This window comes from Carcharhinus amblyrhynchos, chromosome 2 (assembly GCF_965287045.1).
Source record: "Carcharhinus amblyrhynchos chromosome 2, sCarAmb.v2.hapA, whole genome shotgun sequence".
Taxonomy (NCBI): domain Eukaryota; kingdom Metazoa; phylum Chordata; class Chondrichthyes; order Carcharhiniformes; family Carcharhinidae; genus Carcharhinus; species Carcharhinus amblyrhynchos.
Window position 1 is genome coordinate 35,439,710 of NC_137325.1, and position 21,695 is coordinate 35,461,404.

Here is a 21,695-nt window from a genome sequence, read left to right on the forward strand (position 1 = left end):
TTTTGCTACCAAATAAACCTGTTGGACTTTAACCTGAGATTTTGAGACTTCTTACTGTGTTTACCCCAGTCCAACGTCAACATCTCCACATCATAATTTTTGTCTTGCCAGATTTCTCCAGAGGTCCTGTGTAAGGAGGGGATCAAAGTGTGTCGTACTGTACAGCAGAGTGGCCAGTTTATTGTGTGTTCCCCAGGGGCCTTTGTCTCCAAAGTGTGCTGTGGCTACAGTGTTTCAGAAGCTGTACATTTTGCAACTACCCAGTGGTTAAATATGGGCTATGAAGCTGCTAAGGTAACAGACTCCAGTTGATTTATACATCTTGATTAAGTAAAATGATTATTTCAGTTTTTTTTATTGGTGCTGCTAAGATGGACTTGCTGTGTGCGAAGAAATGATGGACAAAGCCTTTTCCTTTGAGAACTAATAGGTAAAACCAGTAATTGTATAAGGGTGTTGGGCATGATTAATACCCTAATCCTAGTGAGGGAGGGTGGACATCACCTAGCTCGATTGGAAGTGACCGTGAGGCTAATGAATCCTATGTAGCACGCACTAGTGGCTCAATCGTGTGATGGGTGAGGAGGGTGGGCTGCAGTGACCAATAGCCTAATCCTGTAGAATGGGGAGGTGGTGGTGAAAAATAGCCTAATTCTATATGCAACCAATATAATTAAAGTAACTGACAATCTTATTACACTTTTTTAAATTACTTGAAAAATGTAACTTATTGCTGAGTTGAATCAACGAATAACTATTAAAAGTTTTCTTTTTGTTTTCTGCCACCAAGATGAATTTTGTACTACTTGGGTCTTATTACTTTTTGCTCTATTTTGGGACTTGTATGTGATCCTTGCAGTAAAGCAAGTGATCATGTTAAATTGTTGAAGTCCAAGCATGTTTCTATTTTCATCTCCATCAGAGTTAAGTTTTTTGAATGACACCATTTACTGCAGAAAATGTGCTATCATTATCTTTGGTGTGCTGTGTTTTTTTTGTTGCATTTAAAGGGAGTTTTTTTGTCATACCTGCACAGGACTTGAAACGGCGATACATTGCGAATGCGTTTTCAATGGAAAAACTACTTTATCTTATTGCAACAGCAGAATCAAAACGGGAAAGTGGGTCAACACTAAGCCACATCTCTTCACTTTTGAAAGAACTCAGGTACATTTTGTGCATTTAGTTGAAACCTTTTTAAGGTGAGAAAGCAAACTTGCTTTCACTGATCAAGAACACTGAATGTCACTGGGGTTTTCCATTTGCAAGTGAGTTTGTTATATAGAGCACATAACAATAAAATTATGTTTATGTTACACTAATTACACTTTAGTTTTATCCCTTGTGCAAAAAGTACAAGTTAATTTATTGAGGTGAATGATTTATAATACAAATTGGTTTCATTAATGATGCCACATTGTTCAGAAAATAAAATATGAATTGAGGAAAGTTGTGGATAGTTTGTTATTGCATATCTTTATGAAGTGCTCTAGACCATATAATTGTAACAGTTCTTTTATTCACTTTTTCTAAAAAAATGGCAAACTGTTGGTCTTAAGACAAGAGTACAGAAAAGGCTATTTGAATGAGTTGGGTAATTTTTGTCTAATTCAATGAATTTCAGTACCTGTGCAATGCCAAATACCTAGGCTGTACTTCCCAATGACTGGCAGATTTTATCAAACAACCAGTCCCTTCGGCTGTTCATAATAGACAGAATACTGACCATACTCAACCAGCTTGTGATTGCAAAACTCAGAAGGTAATCACTAACGTTAGATGTGACTCCTTGACTGATAAGCATTTATTTATTAGTCAGAAGTAGGCTTACATTAACACTGCAATGAAATTATTGTGAAATTCCCCCAGTTGCCACACTCCTGCACCTGTTCAGGTACGCTGAGGGATAATTTAGCATGGCCAATGCACCTAACCAGCACATCGTTCAGACTGTGGGAGGAAACCAGCACACCCAGAGGAAACGCACACAGACAGATCAGCTAGTTAGTCAAAATCTTTTCCCAAAGGTAGGGGAATCTAAATCTAGAGGGCATAGGTTTAAGATGAGAGGGGAGAGAATGTGCAGACTCCACACAGTGATCCAAGCTAGGAATTGAACCCAGACCCCTGTCACTGAGAGGCAGCAGTGCTAACCACCGTGCCACCATGCCATAGAGTCATACAGGTTTACAGTATGGAAACAGGCCTTTTGGTCCAGCTTGTCCATGCTGCCCTTTTTTTAAACCCCTAAGCTAATCCCAATTGCCTGCATTTGGCCCATATCCCTCTATATCCATCGTACCCATGGAACTATCTAAATGCATTTTAAAAGACAAAACTGTACCCATCTCTACTACTTACTATCTCTGGCAGCTTGTTCCAGACATTCGCCACCCTCTGTGTGGAAAAAAATTGCCCCTCTGGATACTTTTGTATCTCTCCCCTCTCATCTTAAACCTATGCCCTCTAGTTTTAGACTCCCCTACCTTTGGGAAAAGATTTTGACTATCTAGCTGATCACCTGTGACTCCACTTTCAAGGAGCTAGGAACATGTATCCCTAGATCTCTTTGTCCTGTAACTCTTTCCAATGCCCTACCATTAACTGAGTAAGTCCTCCCTGGTTCAATCTACCAAAATGCATCACCTCACATTTGTCTAAATTAAACTCTGCATCTGTTTACTGAACAAGTATTAAAAATTACATTAACAACTAATGTATGATTACCAGTCAGGCTTGCAATGTTACTCTCTTAACGTTTTCTGGAAGCTACGTATATTCGCATGCAGGGAACTGTCCTCTGCAAACAAAAGGAACATGTAGAACATGTATGGACATTGTGCCTTTTTAGAATTAACTTAAAGCGTGGATTGGGGTGGGGGGCAAATTTTTCCTTGTGCGTTCTCCATAGAAACACCCTGACTAATCAGTCAACTTACTGTACAGTCAGTGCCCTTTTCTCATGTGGTATAAATTGTTGCTTTCTTTAAAATTTGGCACTCTTGTGACTGTCTTAATGAGTGCAAGGCAAACAGCTTCAAAAACGTGTCTCTTTTCTTTCTATTCAAAATTATTTAAGTTTTAAATTACCAACCATTTGTTGCTTAACATTCAGATGTGACCTTCTCTGCAAATATTCATGCTGTACGCTTTGGTTTTTCTTCCACTTTAAGGGTTTTTTTATGTTCAGTGCCGTTCATCAAATTAACGATGGGGAATTTTACAGTACCTTCTTTGCAGTATTAATGTAAGCCTTACTTGTGACAAATGAACTTTAACTTGTGTTTTTTCCCATTAACCTTCATTAGAGTTCAGCAGTGCTTTCCCCTGAATTCTCTACTGTAAAATCCTTAAAAATGAATGAGAAAATAGGGTGAAACTGTGGTGACTTTCTATGCACAAGTATGAGAACTTGATATTTAAAAATGGAGTAAAAATTTAAGAAACATTCAACCTCCCCAAATAGGGGCAAGATTCTTCATTTTCTCATTCCTGTTAGCGTTGTTCTAATTGCTGAAAGAAAGAACATGATTTATATAGCTCAAATAAGACCAAAATATTCCAAATGTTGGAACTCTGAAATTATTTAGATAGCACCTTCTTGTCAGTGGAATATTTCAATAGTGCTTTATAGCCAAAAATTCACCTTCGAAATGTGGTACTGTTGAATTGGAGAACACTGATTACTGAAGTCAGGGGTGGTAGTTCGATTGAGTTTTGAAGGATGGATCATGGCTTCCAAAGTTGCCGGAGCAATAGCAAAAAATGAAGTTGATACAATTTACTTGAATTTTGAAAAGATATTTGATTGGAAACTGCTTTACCTGAGGCAGGACAAATTTGCATTGAAAAAAGATCAGAGAAAATTCGCGAGGCTGATTCCTGGGATGAAGGCTTTTTCTAATGAGGGAGGTTTGAGCAGATTAGGCCTATTCTCATTGGAGTTGAGAAAGGTAATTTTATTTAACGTAAGAACTAGGAGCAGGTGTAGGCCATTTGGCCCCTCGAGCCTCCTCCACCATTCATTGAGATCATGGCAGATCTTTTTGTGGACTCAACTCCACTTACCTGCTTGCTTGCCATAACCCCTAAAAGATCTATCTATCTTTTGCCTTAAAAACGTGCACCGAGGTTGCCTTAATTGCATCACTGGGCAAGGAAATTCCACAGATTCACAACCCTTTGGGTGAAGAAGTTCCTCTTCAACTCAGTCCTAAATCTGCTTTCCCTTATTTTGAGGCTATGCACCCTTGTTCCAGTTTCACTTGCGTCTGTCTTATCTATTCCCTTCATATATTTACATGTTCTATAAGATTCCCCCCTTCTAAATTCCAATGAATATAATCCCAGTTTACTCAGTCTTTCCTCATAACCAGCCCTGTCAACTCTATGATTCTGTAACTCCAGAATCAACCTAGTGAACCTCCTCTGTACCCCCTCCAGTGCCAATACATACTTTCTCGAGTAAGAAGACCAAAACTATACGCAGTACTTCAGGTGTGGCCTCACCAGCATCTTATGAGAACACAAGAAGTAGGAGCAGGAGTAGGCCATCTAGCCCTTCGAGCCTACCCCACCATTCAGTAAGATCATGGCTGATCTGAAGTGGCTCAGTTCCACTTTCCCGCTTTCTCCCCATAACCCTTAATCCCCTTGCCTACCAAAAACCTATCTACCCGTGACTTAAATATATTTAGCGAGGTAGCCTCCACCACTTCAACGGGCAGAGAATTCCAGAGATTCACCACCCTTTGAGTGAAGAAGTTCCTCCTCAACTCCGTTCTATACTGCTCCCCCCTTATCTTGAGGCCGTGCCCTCTAGTCCTGCTGTCCTTTCTGAGCGGGAAGAATCTCTCTACCTCTACCTTATCCATCCCCTTCATTATCTTGTACGTCTCTATAATATCCCCCCTCATCCTTCTAAACTCCAACGAGTACAGCCCCAGTCTATTTAGTCTCTCTTCATAGTCCAACCCCCTCATCTCCTGTATCAGCCTAGTGAACCTCCTCTGCACTCCCTCCAAGGCCAAAACATCCTTGCGCAAGTGCGACGACCAAAACTGCACACAGTACTCCAGCTGCGGCCTCACCAGTGCCCTGTACAGTTGCAGCAAGACCTCCCTGCTTTTATATTCTATCCCCCTTGCTATAAAGGCCAGCATCCCATTTGCCGCCTTGATCACCTGCTGCACCTGCAGACTGTGTTTTTGCGACTCATGCACAAGGGCCCCCAGGTCCCTTTGCACTATAGCATGCTGCAGCTTTTCGCCCTTTAAATAGTAATCCCTCCTACTATTATTCCTGTCAAAGTGGATAACCTCACACTTGCTAACCACTGTACTCCATCTGCCAGGTCCTTGCCCACTCGCTCAGCCTATCTGGATCCCTCTGCAGACTTTCCACACCCTCTGCACAATTTGCTTTTCCACTCATCTTTGTGTCATCAGCAAACTTCGACACCCTACACTCAGCCCCCTCCTCCAGATCATCTATATAAATGGTAAATAGCTGAGGCCCCAGCACCGATCCCTGCGGCACTCCACTAGTTACCAACCGCCAATCAGAATAGCACCCATTGATACCAACTCTCTGCCTCCTATTAGACAACCAATCCTCTATCCACGCTAACACCTTACCCCCAATTCCATGCCCCCTAACCTTCTGAAGCAACCTTCTGTGCGGCACCTTATCAAACGCCTTCTGAAAATCGAGAAACACTACATCCACTGGTTCCCCTCTGTCTACCTCACTAGTCACATCCTCATAGAATTCCAATAAATTTGTCAAACACGACTTCCCCTTAACGAATCCATGCTGCGTCTGCTCTATCAAACAGTTCTTCTCTAGGTGCCTCACTATTTCTTTGATGATGGATTCCAGCATTTTTCCAACAACAGACGTTAAACTAACCGGCCTATAATTCCCTGTGTTTTGCCTGCTACCTTTTTTAGACAGCGGTGTAACATTAGCCGTTTTCCAATCTTCCGGCACTTCTCTGGAATCCAGCAAAGTTTGGTAAATAATCACTAAGGCGTCTACTATCACCTCTGCCATTTCCTTTAGAACCCTGGGATGCATTCCATCCGGTCCTGGGGACTTGTCCACCATCAGTCCTGCTAGTTGATCAAGCACTATCCCTCTAGTGACAGTAATCGCATTCAGGCCCTCAACTCCTACTATCCTTCTATCTTTAATATCTGGCAAACTATTCGCGTCGTCCTCCGTGAAGATCGAGGCAAAAAACTTATTTAAGGCCTCAGCCATTTCCTCATCTCCCACCACTAAATCCCCCCTCTCATTCTCTAAGGGTCCAACATTCACTCTAGCCAGCTTCCTCCTCTTTATATATTTGTAATAACTCTTACTGTCCTTTTTTATATTTAGTGCTAGTTTAGCTTCATAGTCTATCCTTCCTTTATCAACTTCTTAGTCATTTTTTTGTTGATTTTTAAACCTCTCCCAATCTTCTACTCGCCCACTACTTTTAGCCACTCTAAACGCATCAGCTTTTAATTTAATACTCTCTTTTATTTCCTTCGATAACCACGGCTGATTAGCCCTTCTCCTACGTTCCTTCTTTACCATTGGAATATATTTCTGCTGAGCACTGAAAAAGATCTCCTTAAAGATCCTCCACTGTTCCTCAGCAGTCCTACTGACCAATCTGCGCCCCCAATCTACACTTGCCAATTCCTCTCTCATCCTATCGTACTCCCCTCTGTTCAAACAGAGGACACAGGTCCGGAACCCTACTTTCTCATCTTCCATCTGCATCAAAAACTCAACCGTACAGTGATCGCTTGTCCCAAGAGGATCCCTCACAACAAGATCCCTAATTCTACCTGCCTTGTTACATAACACCAGATCTAAGATAGCTCGCTCCCTCGTTGGTTCTGTCACACACTGTTCAAGGAAACTATCCCGGCAGCATTCCAAGAACTCTTCCTCAAGCCCACCGCGTCCGACATGGGTCAACCAATCAATATGTAGATTGAAATCGCCCACAATTATTGCCGTTCCATTCCTGCACGCATCAGTTATATGATCGTTTATAGCCCGCCCCACCGCCAAGTTATTATTTGGGGGCCTATAGACCACACCCACCAGCGTCTTCCTCCCCTTGCTGTTCCTTATCTCCACCCACAACGATTCCACGTTCTGCTCTTTGGAGCCTATATCTTCCCTTACTACTGCCCTGATATTATCCTTTAATCAGTAGAGCTACTCCACCCCCTTTTTCCTCCCGTCTATCCTCCCTAAACACTTGATACCCCTGGACGTTCAGCTCCCAGTCCCTGTCACCCTGCAACCACGTTTCCGTAATGGCCACTAGATCATATCCATTTGTGCTGATCTGTGCCACCAGCTCATTCACTTTGTTCCGTATGCTTCGTGCATTCAGGTAAAGTGTCTTTATCCCAGCCTTTATCTGGACCCTATTTGAAGGAACGCCACCAACCTTTCTCATGCCCCCTACTCCCTTTTATTATTGGGACATCCTCAACATTTTCCCGTGCCCGTACCCTCTCTTTTACTTTATCCCCCCACCCCATTCTCTCTCTCTCCTCCTCCTCTCTCTCTCTCTCTCTCTCTCTCTTTCCCCCCCTCCCCCCCCAAATAAGTTTAAAGCCCTATCTACAGTCCTAGTTATACGATTTGCCAGGACTTTGGTCCCAGCATGGTTCAGACCAAGACCATCCCATCTGAACAGGTCCCACCTGCCCCAATACTGGTGCCAATGCCCCATAAATTCAAACCCATTCCTCCCACACCAATCCCTGAGCCACCCATTCATCTCTTCAATCCTATCTACCCTACGCCCATCTGCACGTGGTTCAGGTAGTAATTCAGAGATAACCACCTTGTTGGTTCTGCTTTTTAATTTCATTCCCAGCCTTTCATACTCCCTCTGCAGATCCTTAGTTCCCATTTTGCCTATATCGTTGGCACCCAGGGTGAATCTCTGGAATTCTCTGCCCGTTGAAGTGGTGGAGGCTACTTCGCTAAATATATTTAAGACGTGGGTAGATAGGTTTTTGGTAGGCAAGAGGATTAAGGGTTATGGGGAAAAAGTGGGAAAGTGGAACTGAGCCACTTCAGATCAGCCATGATCTTATTGAATGGCGGGGCAGGCTTGAAGGGTGACGTGGCCTACTCCTGCTCCTATTTCTTATGTTCACCCACATGTACCACAACGACTGGATTCTCACTCTCCCGCTCCAGGTTCCTCTGCAGCCCAGATGATATACAGCTGCAACATAACCTTCTTGTTTTTAAACTCCATCCCCCTAGCAATGAAGGACAAAATTCCATTTGCCGCCTTAATTACCTGCTGCGCCTCCAAACCAACTTTGTAATTCATGCACAAGGACCCTTGCCCAGTCACTTAAACTATATATTTCCCTTTCCAGATGTTCAGTGTCCTCTGCACATTTTGCTCTATGATTTATCTTAGTGCCATCTGCAAACTTTGACACACTACACTTGGTCCCTAACTCCAAATCATCTATTAAATTGTAAACAATTTAAGCAGGATTCTGGAGGGGAGTTGACAGGGTAGATGCTGAGAGCATGCTTCCTCTTGTGGGGAAATCTAATTCCAAGGGGCGCAGTTAAAAATAGAGAGTCCCCATTTAAGGTAGAGATGAGGAGAAATTTCTTTTGAGTATCTTAGTGTTTGGAATTCTCTTTCCCAATGAGCAGTGGAGCTGGGGATATTGATTTTCATTTAGCTTTGAATATATTCATTTTTAACCCCAGCATATAGCTACAGGAGTTCGCCAGGCCTAACTATCTCCACTCCTTCATTGACCTTCCTTCCATTGTAAGGTACTTTATAAGGGCAGTTAGGGATAGCCACAAATGTTAGCTTGTCACTGATGCTAACATGAATGGGTAAAAATAACAGGATTATTGAAAATCTAGTCATTTTTACGGTGACGGTTCACCCTTTTCACTTGCACTGGTCACTGCAAGTTTGAAAGTGATTTTTTTTTAATGTTTTTGATCAAGAGTCATTCTGTAATTGCAGAACGCAAATGCTCTCCCAGGGTGCAATTGAGAAGACATGAGAAATAAAGAGGGCACAAGAGATACTATCAATGTTTACAGTAAGCCTAATTAATAGTGCGAGGTGGTCCACTTTGGTAGGAATAATGGTAGGAAGGACTATTACTTACGTGGCGAAAAACTGCAGCAGGCGACGGTGCAGAGGGACCTGGGGGTCCTTGTGCATGAGTTGCAAAAACCCAGCTTGCAGGTGCAGCAGGTGGTCAGGAAGGCGAATGGGATGCTGGCCTTCATAGCGAGGGGGATTGAATATAAAAGTAGGGAGGTCTTGCTGCGGCTGTATAGGGCATTGGTGAGGCCGCAGCTGGAGTAGTACTGTGTGCAGTTTTGGGCACCGTACTTACGCAAGGATATTTTGGCCTTGGAGGGAGTGCAGAGAAGGTTTACTAGGCTGATGCCGGAGTTGAGGGGGTTGAGCTATGAGGAGAGGCTGAATAAACTAGGCTTGTACTCGTTAGAGTTTAGAAGAATGAGGGGAGATCTCATTGAGACGTATATGATGATGAATGGGATGGATAGGATAGAGGTGGAGAGACTCTTCCCGCTCAGAAAGGATAGTAGGACGGGGGGGGGGGGGGGGGGGCGCGGTTTAGAACGGAGTTGAGGAGGAACTTCTTCACTCAAAGGGTGGTGAATCTCTGGAATTCTCTGCCCGTTGAAGTGGTGGAGGCTACCTCGCTAAATATTTTTAAGGTTGATGGGCTTTTGATAAGAGAGGGGATTAAGGGTTATGGGGAGAGGGCGGGAATGTGGAACTGAGCCACGACAGATCAGCCATGATCTTATTGAATGGTGGGGCAGGCTCGAAGGGCTAGATGGCCTACTCCTCCTATTTCTTATGTTCTTACGTAATACAGAAATCTTGGAGAAACAAATTCCAGGAAGTATGAACATTGTGGTCATCAAAAGCTTACTGAAAAATCTGCCTGTTCCATTCCCATTGATGCTAATCCAGTTCCTTCATTTATAATTCAGGAGGCTTGAGTTTTCCCTCCTACGATGGCAGGCTGGGCTGCATTATGGAATGGGTGAATGGTTGCTTGAGATCATTGCTTTACTTCTATCTCCAACTCCTTATCTCATGTAAACTCATAATTTAGCACTTCTTACCAGTAATTAGCAAGTGGGACTTAAAGAAGATTTAGAGAAGGAGTTTCAAAGACCGCTGAAGGCTCTGCCACCTCTGAGGTGAGGTGGAGTTGTACAATTAAGTTGTCTGTCTCTAAATTTGTACTCAATGTATGAGCTTAAGCTGTAACTTTTCAGGGATATAAGTCTGTTTTGTAATGTGTGACAAGCTCAACAGACCGTTATAAAGCAATCTATTGAACTTCCCCCAACGAACTAACCTAACCATTCAAAGAGGAATACCTCGCCCTATTATCTGTAAAATGTGAGTGTGAAGTGATATGATCTGGTCTTCAGCAACTTCTTTTAGTAGTTAAATCAAAATAACTCCCTGACATTCTCTCTCAAATCATCAAATAACAATTTATTTATCTAACCGTGAAGAAGTTAACTAAACTGTTAACTAAACTATTAACAAACTGAATAAAACGTGATTCTAATGGAATGCTGTTTCAACAAATACAATTCCCACTCATTAACAAAAAAAAATAGAATTTTAGTCATTCTGTAAATTACAACCAGGTTTTGTGTCTCCCAGAATACTATGGGCCTTCTCTATTGATTCATCTTTCTTTGTTTGTTTGGCTTTGAGCTAAGAACTGTGGTAGTTACTTTCTCTCCTTGTCCCACAGCCCCCTTCCTTTTTACCTATGATGACATATCAATGCCCCCCACAATAGAATTGGCACTAGGTTGCCAAAACCATCAGATTTAAATTTGATACGTTGCTAATATCAAATTGCCTGATTCAAACTGGCTAAATTCAAAAGCCTGTTCTGATTCAAATTGATTAGCTAAATCCAGGAGTCTTTTGTTGTCTTGGTAACACTGCTGCTTGACCGTTCGATACGAATATTTCAGTCTGGGGCCCCTAATGTACTTGCATTTTTAAAATATTTCCTAAGTACAGAGAAAGCACCACCTTTTAAAAGGACCGTGCAATACTTTTCCTAGCATGTTACAATTTTACAAACACCAATCTACACTTACTCAACTTCACAACAAGATCTGACAGAGAATTTGCATTTTTTCATCATAGATCTTGTTTAGGCTGACTACAGAAAATGATCTCAATGTATCACAAAATGTCAGCACCTACCTATAACAGAAAATACCTGCTGTGTGCTTCCACAAGAACTGCATGACTGCTTGATAATCAAATGTTGTTAGATTCTGTTCTTTAACACAGATTTCCATCACAATATTTCAGTAAGAATGTATATCAAATAGGTTTTTTGATCCTTTTGAAAATTAATTGTCTTACTCTTACCCAGTAAGGCTTTATTCTTTTCTGGGATGTGGACATTTTTGACAAGGTCAGTATTTGCTGCCCATCCCTGATTGCTCTTGATGTGGTGGTCCTGAGTCACCTTGAATTGCTACATCTATCTGGATTAGGTACACCCTCAGTGCTGTTAAAAAGGGAGTTCCAGGATTTTGATCCTGCAATAGTGGAGGAATGACAATATAGCTTCAAGTTAGGATGGTGTGTTGGTTGGAGGGAAATTTGTAGCTTGTGATGGTTCCATGCGTCAGTTGCTAAGAGTCCGTTTAAGGTGGTTGCGGTTGCAGGTTTGGAAGGTGCTGTTGATGGACCCTTTGTTGCTGCGCTGTATATTGTACATAGTACACACAGCTGTCATGGTACATCAGTGGTGAAGGGAATGAATGTTTAAAATGGTGTCGAACTGTTGATCAAGCAGGTTACTTTGTCCTGGATGGCGTCAAGTTTCTTGTATTGTTGGAGCTGCATTTATCTAGGCAACTGGCGAATACTTCATTATGATCCTGATTTGTGTCTTGTAAATCATGGACAGGCTTTGGAGAGACAGGAAGAGACACCTGCTGTTGTAGCCTCAGTATTTATGTGATCCAGTTCAGTTTCTGGTCAAAGCTGTAACCCTCAGGATGTTGATAGTGGGGGATTCAGTGATGGTAATAACTGTTGAATGTTAAAGGGGGCTGGTTAGATTGTCACTTGTTGGAGCTGGTCATTGCCTCGCTGTATGTCACCTAATAGCCCAAGCCGGAAAGTTGTCCAGGTCTTGCCACATTTGATTAAGAATTATTCTTGATTTACATTGTGGGAGATGCTATTAACTAATGATTTTAAATGTTTCAATGAAGATTAACATACTGTACAAAAAGATGCAGAACTTTTTTGGATGAGGATGGCATGGTGACACCGTGGTTAGCACTGCTGCCTCACAACACCAGGGACCCGGGTTTAATTCCAGCTTCAGGTGACTGTGTGGAGTTTGCACATTTTCCCAGTCCAGTGTCTGTGAGTGTTTATTCAGGATGCTCCAGTTTTCTCCCAAAGTCCAAAGATGTGCAGGCTAAGTGGATTGGCCATGCTAAATTGCCTTTTAATGTCCTGGGATGTGTAGATTAGTGGAGTAAGTATGTGGGGTTACAGGGATAAGGCCTGGGTGGGCTGCTTTGTCAGAGAGTTGGTGCAGGCTGATGGGCTGAATGATCTCCTTCTGCACTGTAGGGATTCTATGATAATGGCTATTGGGCATATTAAGAAGTTAGGGACATTACTTCCTGCCATTAGTGTGGCCTTTGAAAATTTCCGTCCTAATTTTTGAAGTAAATCTGAGATCTATTTAAAAAAAAGGTCTTATATTTATAATAGTTTCAAAACTGATTAAATCTATAGCATTCCTTGTGCACTGGAAGTTAATTATTAAGTTTGTTACCAGCTGAATTTGGAACAGACAGTGAATCGTAACTGGACCACTGCATGCCGAGGTTAATGGTTAGTTATTTTTAAAGTCACACATTCTGCTATTTTTACATTTCTATATATATTTCTGTTTGCATTTTTAACGAATGTAGTTAGCGCGCTGTCTCATGTGGATTAGATTAATGCCAGGCTCAGTTCCCATTCCAGCAGAGTCAGATTGAGGACCTGCTTCTGCTGTCTACCTCTAGTAAATAATCATGGCACTTTGCAGTGATTGAGTAAACAATTGCCAAGGATTTGCCTTTAGGCCACGAATTCAGGAAGGTAACCTTTATGTAGGACAGAAAATGCGCTGTTCTGAAGTCCTGAATAAGGAGTGCTCTGAATCAGTGCTCCCTGTTAGCTGCACACAGCCTGTCTTTGTACAGGTAATATAGAGATCAGCCTCTAAGTTAACACCCGTGCCTGAAGAGTCACTAGAGGCCGTGCACTTAACTCACCTGTGCAGTCCCAAAAACAATTTTTGATTAACTGCTCTGGACCTTTATGACTACTTGATAGTAAAATGAGCAGAATTTGGAGTACACACATTTTAGAGCATTTGAGATTAATGTGTCTTAAGAATGGCATACATAGTTTTCACAGATAATACTTGATTCCTCTCAGTAAAGCTGAACATAAGCAATTATATATAGAGATACTTGCTATATTATAGGAGCAGAGGAACCTCTCGTCATGTTTTCCTGGTTTGAAAAAAATCCTATGTCAACCTGCTTAAAATTAAAATGGATAAATATAAAATAATGAGGAATGCCTAGAGACATTTGAGTTGCAAATCTAAAAGAATTGGGAATTTCAAGAAGGCTACATCATATAGGTGCCAGCTCAAATAGCAGCAGTGTAAATATGTGATTCACAGTGAACAATTGTTGTTAAATGCAAGCAAGCATTAAGCATGTTTGGAGAACTTGGCAGTGCAGTGAATTAACATGTTATTCCTTTACCGTTGGACTTGGGATTCAAAACAACATTACGATTATTTTCAGTAGAATCACAGAATCTTACAGTGCAGAAGGTGGCATTCGGTCCATCGAGCCTGCACCGATCATGATCCCACCCAGATCCTATCCCCATAACCACACTCACTTATCCAACGTAGTCTCCCTGACACTAAGGGGCAATTTAGAAGGCCAATCCACCTAACCTGCACAGCTTTGGACTGTGAGGAAACCCACGCAGACACAGGGAGAATGAGCAAACTCCATACAGACAATGATCCAAGCTGGGAATTGAACCCGGGTCCCTGGCGCTTTGAGACAGCAGTGCTAACCATTATGCCGTCATGCCGCCCGTGGTTGTATGGGTTGGCTTCTGCTGGCAAACAATTGATAAAGTCTTTGATAATGGATTTGAGAATTTCCCCCGCTACCTTCATATTTAAGATGAAACTGCTTACTCAGCAACTCTGTCCCCTAATTTTAAATGCCTCTACAAGGGGCAGCGTTCTCTCAGCATCTACCCAACAAGTTCCCTTTTGAATCTTAATAGGAGATCTCATTTTTCCAAAATCCAATGAGTATAGGCCCGAGCTGCTCGATCTTTCCCAGGAATTAACCTAGTGTGTCTTCTCTGAACTCCCTCCAGTACAGAGGATGACCAAAACTGGAATTAGTACTCTAGATGTGGTCTCACTAATGCCCTGTACACTTATTACAAGACTTTCCTACTTTTATAAATCAAAAGCAGAACACTGCATGCTGGAAATCTGAAATAAAAGTTCGAAATGCTCAGCAGCTCAGGGAGCATCTGTGGACAGTTAAAGTTTCAGAACAAAACAAAGAAACAAAAAATGTCGATGTGTGTGAAAGCAAAAATAAGCAAAAAACTGTAACATGCAAAGAAAAGGAACAAAGTTGGGGGACACAGTTTATAGTCTGAAATTATTGAACCCAGTGTTGAGTCTGGAAGGAACAGCCTTCAGCTTTCGGACAGCAGTGCACCTGCTGTAGGGACATTCTGTATTTCTTTTCTTGCCAGATCACTATTCCCTTTAGCCCTGGAAAACTCCTTTCTGTCATTCAATCTGTTCCGCCTTCCACTCTTAGACTTTACTTTTGTCCTTGTCCTACCAACCCCTTGGTTAAAATTTATTACATCTTCTAACTTTTCTTGGTTCTAATGAGAAGTCATTGACCTGAAAATGCGAATTCTGTTTTTCTTTCCACAGATGTTATCTGATCTGTTGAGTATTACAGAATTTTCAGTTTTTATTTTCGATCTTTATGCTAACCCTCCACTCTTCCCCCTCCACCCCATTGGAATAAAGGCCAGCATTCCATTTGCCTTCCTGATTTACTTGCTGTACTTGCATGCTAACCTTTTGTAATTGATGTACAAGGGCACCCAGATCCCTCTGTACCACAGCATTTGTGGTGTCTCCGTTTCAGTAATAACCTGCTTTTTCGTCTTCCTATCAAAGGGGATAACTTAGCATGTTTTTCCACATTATACATCGTATGCCCATTTTCTGCCCACTCATTTAATTACCCTTTCGTTGACTATTGGCGTCCTCCTCAACTTGCTTTCCCACCCTTTCTTTGTTTCATCAGCAAATTTTGGCTACGGTATACCCTGTCTCTTCATTCTAGTCATGAATATAGATTGTAAATATAGCAGCACTGATCTTTGTGGTATTGCACTAGTTACATTTGACTGAGAAGCATTTGTATTTGTGTAGGAATCTCCTTATTGTTGTTCTACAGTAATGTACATAACATGTAAAATGTTTCTTTGACTGGATTGTTGAAAGATTAATTGAAAAATGCAAAATTGACTGTTAAATTATGGCAAAGTTATAATACGCTTTCACCAATAGTTTGATGCAGTAAATTTTTGATAACAGTAACATTTCCAATATTTCCTCAGGGATACAGAGTCAAGGCAGCGGCAACAGCTGCTTGATGCAGGTTTGCATTCGTCAGCTCGCTATGGTAGCCATGACAGCCACCTCTCCATGATGGATATGAAGAAGAAACCACGGAAATGGTTAGCCTCTGAAACGTCAGAGAGGAGATGCCAGATCTGCCAGCAGTTGTGTTACCTATCCATGGTGAGTTGATGGGTTGATCATGGTGAACTTTTTGAGGTACTAAGTATCTGAGCATAATTGTTGTTTCATCATTCATTAACCAGGAAAAGTAAGTTATTTTGTAGGTTTGATTCATGCCTTTTTCCACTTCTGGCTGAAAATTATTCCTTGTGCAGCCCAGTCTTATCCAAGGGAATATCTAATACTGCATCAGTGTGGAGTAGGAGAAGGTAGTGCATCATGCAGCACTTAGCCAAACCAATCAAAAAAAGAGTTGCCTTCGTGTGCTAACTTTTATATTCAGGAGCGCCTTCAAAACATTTTAAAATTAATTGATTGCTGCTGAATGCTGGATAAATTTTGGCATCTGAGCCAGAACTTCAAGAATCACATCAGGACGAAGTACATAATCTATGCTGACGTAATAGGAGATTGTTCTGCTTGCTTACCAGGTGGATGAAAAACGTTCCATTTCGTGATTCAACAGAGAACTAAAGTTTTCCTGATGATTATCCAATATTTTTCCTTCGACCAACATAAGAACATAAGAAATAGGAGCAAGAGTAGGCCATCTAGCTCTTCGAGCCTGTCCCGCCATTCAGTAAGATCATGGCTGATCTGAAGTGGCTCACTTCCACTTTCCCGCTTTCTCCCCATAACCCTTAATTCCCTTGCCTACCAAAAACCTATCTACCCGTGTCTTAAATATATTTAGCGAGGTAGCCTCCACCACTTCAACGGGCAGAGATTCACCACCCTTTGAGTGAAGAAGTTCTTCCTCAACTCCGTTCTAAACTGCTTCCCCCTTATCTTGAGGCTGTGCCTTCTAGTCCTGCTGTCCTTTCTGAGCGGCAAGAATCTCTCTACCTCTACCTTATCCATCCCCTTCATTATCTTGTACGTCTCTATAAGATCCCCCCTCATCCTTCTAAACTCCAACGAGTACAGACCCAGTCTATTCAGCCTCTCTTCATAGTCCAACTCCCTCATTTCCGGTATCAGCTTAGTGAACCTCCTCTGCACTCCCTCCAAGGCCAATATATCCTTGCACAAGTGCAACGACCAAAACTGCACATAGTACTCCAGCTGCGGCCTCACCAGTGCCTTGTACAGTTGCAGCAAGACCTCCCTGCTTTTATATTCTATCCCCCTCGCTATAAAGGCCAGCATCCCATTTGCCTTCTTGATCACCTGCTGCACCTGCAGACTGGGTTTTTGCGAATCATGCACAAGGACCCCCAGGTCCCTCTGCACCGTAGTATGCTGCAGCTTTTCACCCTTTAAATAGTAATCCCTCCTACTATTATTCCTAGTATTACCAGTATTACCAGAGTATATCATCTAATCATTCTTCTTGACACAAATTAACTGTGCCTGTGCTACTACAATGATTATACTTGAAATGCAATCTATTCACTATATACTTTAGGACTTCCTTGAAAAAATAAAAATCTAACCTAAATGTAAGCTCTTAAATGAAAAAGGCTGTTTTGTCTCAGTAAGTAACTGTTGTTGCACTGAATTTTTTTTATTAATTTGTGGGACTTGGTCATCTCTGGCTGGCCAGCATTTATTGCCCATCCCGCGTTGCCCATGAGAAGGTAATGTTGAACTGCCGCCTTGAACAACTTGAGTGGCTCGCTCAGCCACTTCAGAGGGCAGTTGAGAGTCAACCATTTTGCTGTGGCTCTATAGATCGGAAAGTCCAGCTTTGGTTGATCTTTATTAAGTTAGACATTTACAACCAAACTGGGCAGCTATAATTTTCACAGAATAGTGAGGAGAAAATTCAGCAGTGCTTCCACTCTTGTTAACCATCCAGAGCAATTTTCGTATGTCAGCACATTGAACCTGGCAGTCATTCCTTTCAAGGAAAATGGTCTGCTGATGCTCAATGTATAGACAATATTTGAAGGATTAAGGCTGCTGACTTGTGAGCAACTAGATCCTCCGATTTTATTTATTATTGTCACATGTATTGACATACAGTGAGAAGTATTGTTTCTTGTGCACTAAACAGACAAAACATATCGTTCATAGAGAAGGAAATGAAAAAGTGCAGAATGTAGTGTTACAGTCATAGCCAGGGTGTAGCAGAAGATCAACTTAGAGAGTTTAAGAGTTAGAATGAAGCTTTAGAAGCATAGAACGAGATTAAAAGAATTAGAAGGAATGCTGGGCACAGCTTGCAAGAAGTCGTCTCGCTCCGGCACCATCTTGGATTGAGGCCCATTGTTCTGGAGAAAGGAGGAAGGAGATATTGAAAGAATAATCTAGTTAATAATTAATAACATTGCAAAGTTTAAATTCACAGGAGGGGTGAGGGTCTTCTAGAAGCAGATGTCAGAGCTGGGTTAGGAATGTCACTTGAGTCCACGAGATAATGTTATATGCATTTTTTTTATACTTATTCTATTCTTTTCCACCTTGACAGTTGTGCTTTGCTATTTGATTTTTCTAAAATCATTGAAGTTTGAAGGAGGCCTGTTGTGCCTGTGCTGGCTTTTTGAAAGAGCAATTCCGCATTTTGCTTTTTGTCCAAAACCCCATAAATTCTCCATTCTCAAGTACCTGTCCAGCTCACTTCTAAAATATTTTGTGCATCAATTTCCACCACCTTGACAAAATTCCAACAGTCAAGTGAAAAAAAGTTAACTACATTTCCCTCCTCCACCAATCTTTTGTCAATGATTTTGAAACAATGATCATTTATGAAATGAAGTAATTTTTCACTATCTACTTTATCAGAACATCTTGAAAGCATCCATTAGGTAACCTCTTAATCATCTCTGATCCAGGGTAAACAGTCCAACTTCTCATAACTGGAATCTCTCATACTTTGACCTTCTGTATCCTTTCTTCTGTTGTGGAAATAGAATAAGTAATTAAAAGCCAACTTTATGCAGAAAATTTATTCAATCTTGATTAAGATTTTCCAAGTCATTCTGTTTAATTACAGTCAGCTTGTGAGACTGATGTTTGAGATGAAAATGATAGGTATTTAACTGTGAAGTAGAAACGTCAGCAGGACTGGCAGCATCTGTGGAGGAAGAAACAGGAGTTTCTTATTTTATCTGTTGAAGAGAGGAGGTGGAGTATGTGGAGCAAAATTAAAGCACAAGAGAGATTTGACAAAGCTATCATGGACAAAAGGCAAAGGGAGTGTTAATAGTGTCAAATACTGAAGAAGGTGCTAGTAGTGTCCTAAAGGACAGATAGCAGAATGTGTTAAAAGCAGAATAAGCGTGAACACTCAGTGGAGCTCCTTCACAGTGGGGAGACTAAACACAGACTGGGTGACTTGCGGGGAACCTTCATTCAATCTGAAGCATGACCTTGACCTTCCTATCACATGCATTTCAGTGTACCACTTTGATCTCGTGCTCACATTTCCATCCTTGGCCAGTTGCCATGTTCCAGTAAAACCAAACGCAAACTGGAGGAACAGCACCTCATCATCTGGTTAGGCACTTTACAACCTTCTGCACTTAACACTGAGTTCAACAGCTTCGGACTATGAACAGTCTCCTCCAATTTTATCATATTAATTCTTTTCACTTAACTCCCCTTACACCCCTCCCCAAATTCTGTAAATAAGGGACAGTTGCACATTCAGAAGAGACATTACTCTGAGGTCTTGACCTCTTGGACATTAAAGATCCCACAATAGTAGTTGATACAGCAAGAAATTCTATTGGCTTCATGATCAGCCATTGGGCAGCACAGTGGTTAGCACTGCTGTTTCACAGCGCCAGGGACCCAGGTTTAATTCCAGCCTTGGGTGACTGTGGAGTTTACAATTCCCTTCGTGTCCGGATTTCCTCCGGGTGCTCCGGTTTCCTCCCACAGTCCCGAGATGCCTAGGTTAGATGGATTAGCCGTGGTAAATGTGTGGGGTTACGGAGATAGGGCAGGGGAGAGGGTCTAGGGTATTCTATTAGAGAGGGTATTCTATTAGAGAGTTGGTGCAGACTCGATGGGCTGAATGGGCTCCTTCTGCACTGTATGGATTCTAGGATTTATCCATTAATCAACATCTTAAACAGATGATCTCTGTGGGAGTTTACAGTTCGCAAATTGACTGCCATGTTTTTTGCATTATGATGTAACCAAATTTTGAATGTACTTTATTGGCAGTAAAATGCACTGGAATGTCCTGTGACCATGAAAGGCACTATACAAATTGCAACCCCTTTTTTTAAGAAGTCCTAAGCTTCTGCAGTGTCGTTTGTTGCTTTCTGAAGTGAAGGGGGTTGTGGGGCTGGGGGTGGTCATGCGAAGTAACATGAAAAAGTCGAAAGCTAGAAATAAAGGGAGAAGGATTTTTTGACCTTTGAACGTTCTGATTTTAGCTTGATATCTTAAAATGCAAGCTGCTTCGGAGTTAGAAACAAAAAAAATCGCTTACTGGTGGGGTCTAAGACATTGACCCTCCAAAAACTGGCAGTAAAAGAGGGTTGGAAAAATGCAGGAATTCAAAGCATTTAAAACTTTTTTAAAAATATAATCTGGACTTGTGATTGAGACTGAGAAGCAGTGAAGCAGAGGACAAAATGAATGAACATGTACTTGTCCTCAGGAGACATGGAAATAATTTTTTAAATATACAGCTATTACCTCAGGTAGGCTACTATATCCTCTCCTGTTTCCATAAATGTCTCAAGTATTACACCAACAATACTTTAACTCAGGAGCAATCTAATAAATGTTTTGATTTTGACACACATTAAATTGCAAATTGACCAGTTTAACGTACTGACTCTCAAAATTTCATCCACCTAGGTAGTACAAGAAAATGAGAATGTTGTCTTCTGTCTCGAATGTGCTCTTCGCCATGTAGAAAAGCAAAAGTCCTGTCGGGGGTTGAAGATGATGTATCGCTATGATGAGGTTCGTTGATGGTAGATCTGTGCATTTTCTGATAACAAACTGTATTCTCCTCTATAGGGACATCAATCAACTTGACAGGTTTTGGGGTAACCATTATCATCTAAGAGTATGCAAGACATCCTCATTATATTGTAGACTGCAGATAATTTACTCCCAAATACATCAAGGATCCTGTCATTTTTTTATTATCTAAAGATTCTCAAAGCTTAGGTAAAATCTATAACGGGAGTTTTGATAAGACGGTCAAAAATATCAAATGGTTGCCCCCATTGGACAAAAGTTTCAGGCCATGGTTTGGTGGGGCTGCTTCATCATGCCTGTCACTTGTTAAAGTTTAATGGTATCTTGCTTTAAGATTATTCAGCTTTGTTCTACTGATCCCATAACTAAACAAGCTTTGACCTTGATTACCCATGCCCTTTGATAGTGTCTCATCTTGCAGTTTAGTATGGCCTAACACTCACTAAAGATGTTTACAAAGAACAAAGAAAATTACAGCATAGGAAAGGCCCTTTGGCCTTCCAAGCCTGCATCGACCATGCTGTTTAACATTTGTATTGAGATTTTCAGCATTCACATTATTTTAATTTTGTATCAAAGTTCTTTTTGTTAGTTGTTTAAAACATATGTTCTCTTCAGTCCTCCAAAATATCTTATCCTCCAAAATATACTTCCCAGTTCCATTACAAACCTCTACAAGTTTACTTTATAATTGTGAAACCATTATTTATATGTACCTTTTAACAGATTGCAAGAGTATGTTTTCTTTTATTTTCAGTAATAATTTGATATAAATGCTTCTTGCACTCTGTAATAATCAACATAAAC

The 21,695-nt window shown here is 41.3% G+C and overlaps 1 protein-coding gene across 3 annotated transcripts in view; it reads left to right on the plus strand.

Moving 5' to 3' along the window:
• The window catches only part of jarid2b (jumonji and AT-rich interaction domain containing 2b), a 457,810-nt gene that overhangs the window by 421,114 nt on the left and 15,001 nt on the right, over positions 1-21,695 (plus strand). For all 3 annotated transcript variants that reach the window (XM_080204352.1, XM_080204361.1, XM_080204370.1), the window contains exons 14-17: positions 112-294; positions 1,037-1,167; positions 15,815-15,998; positions 20,760-20,867. In XM_080204352.1, the coding sequence (XP_080060478.1) occupies positions 112-294; positions 1,037-1,167; positions 15,815-15,998; positions 20,760-20,867 (606 nt within the window). The remainder of the gene's footprint in view (positions 1-111; positions 295-1,036; positions 1,168-15,814; positions 15,999-20,759; positions 20,868-21,695) is intronic.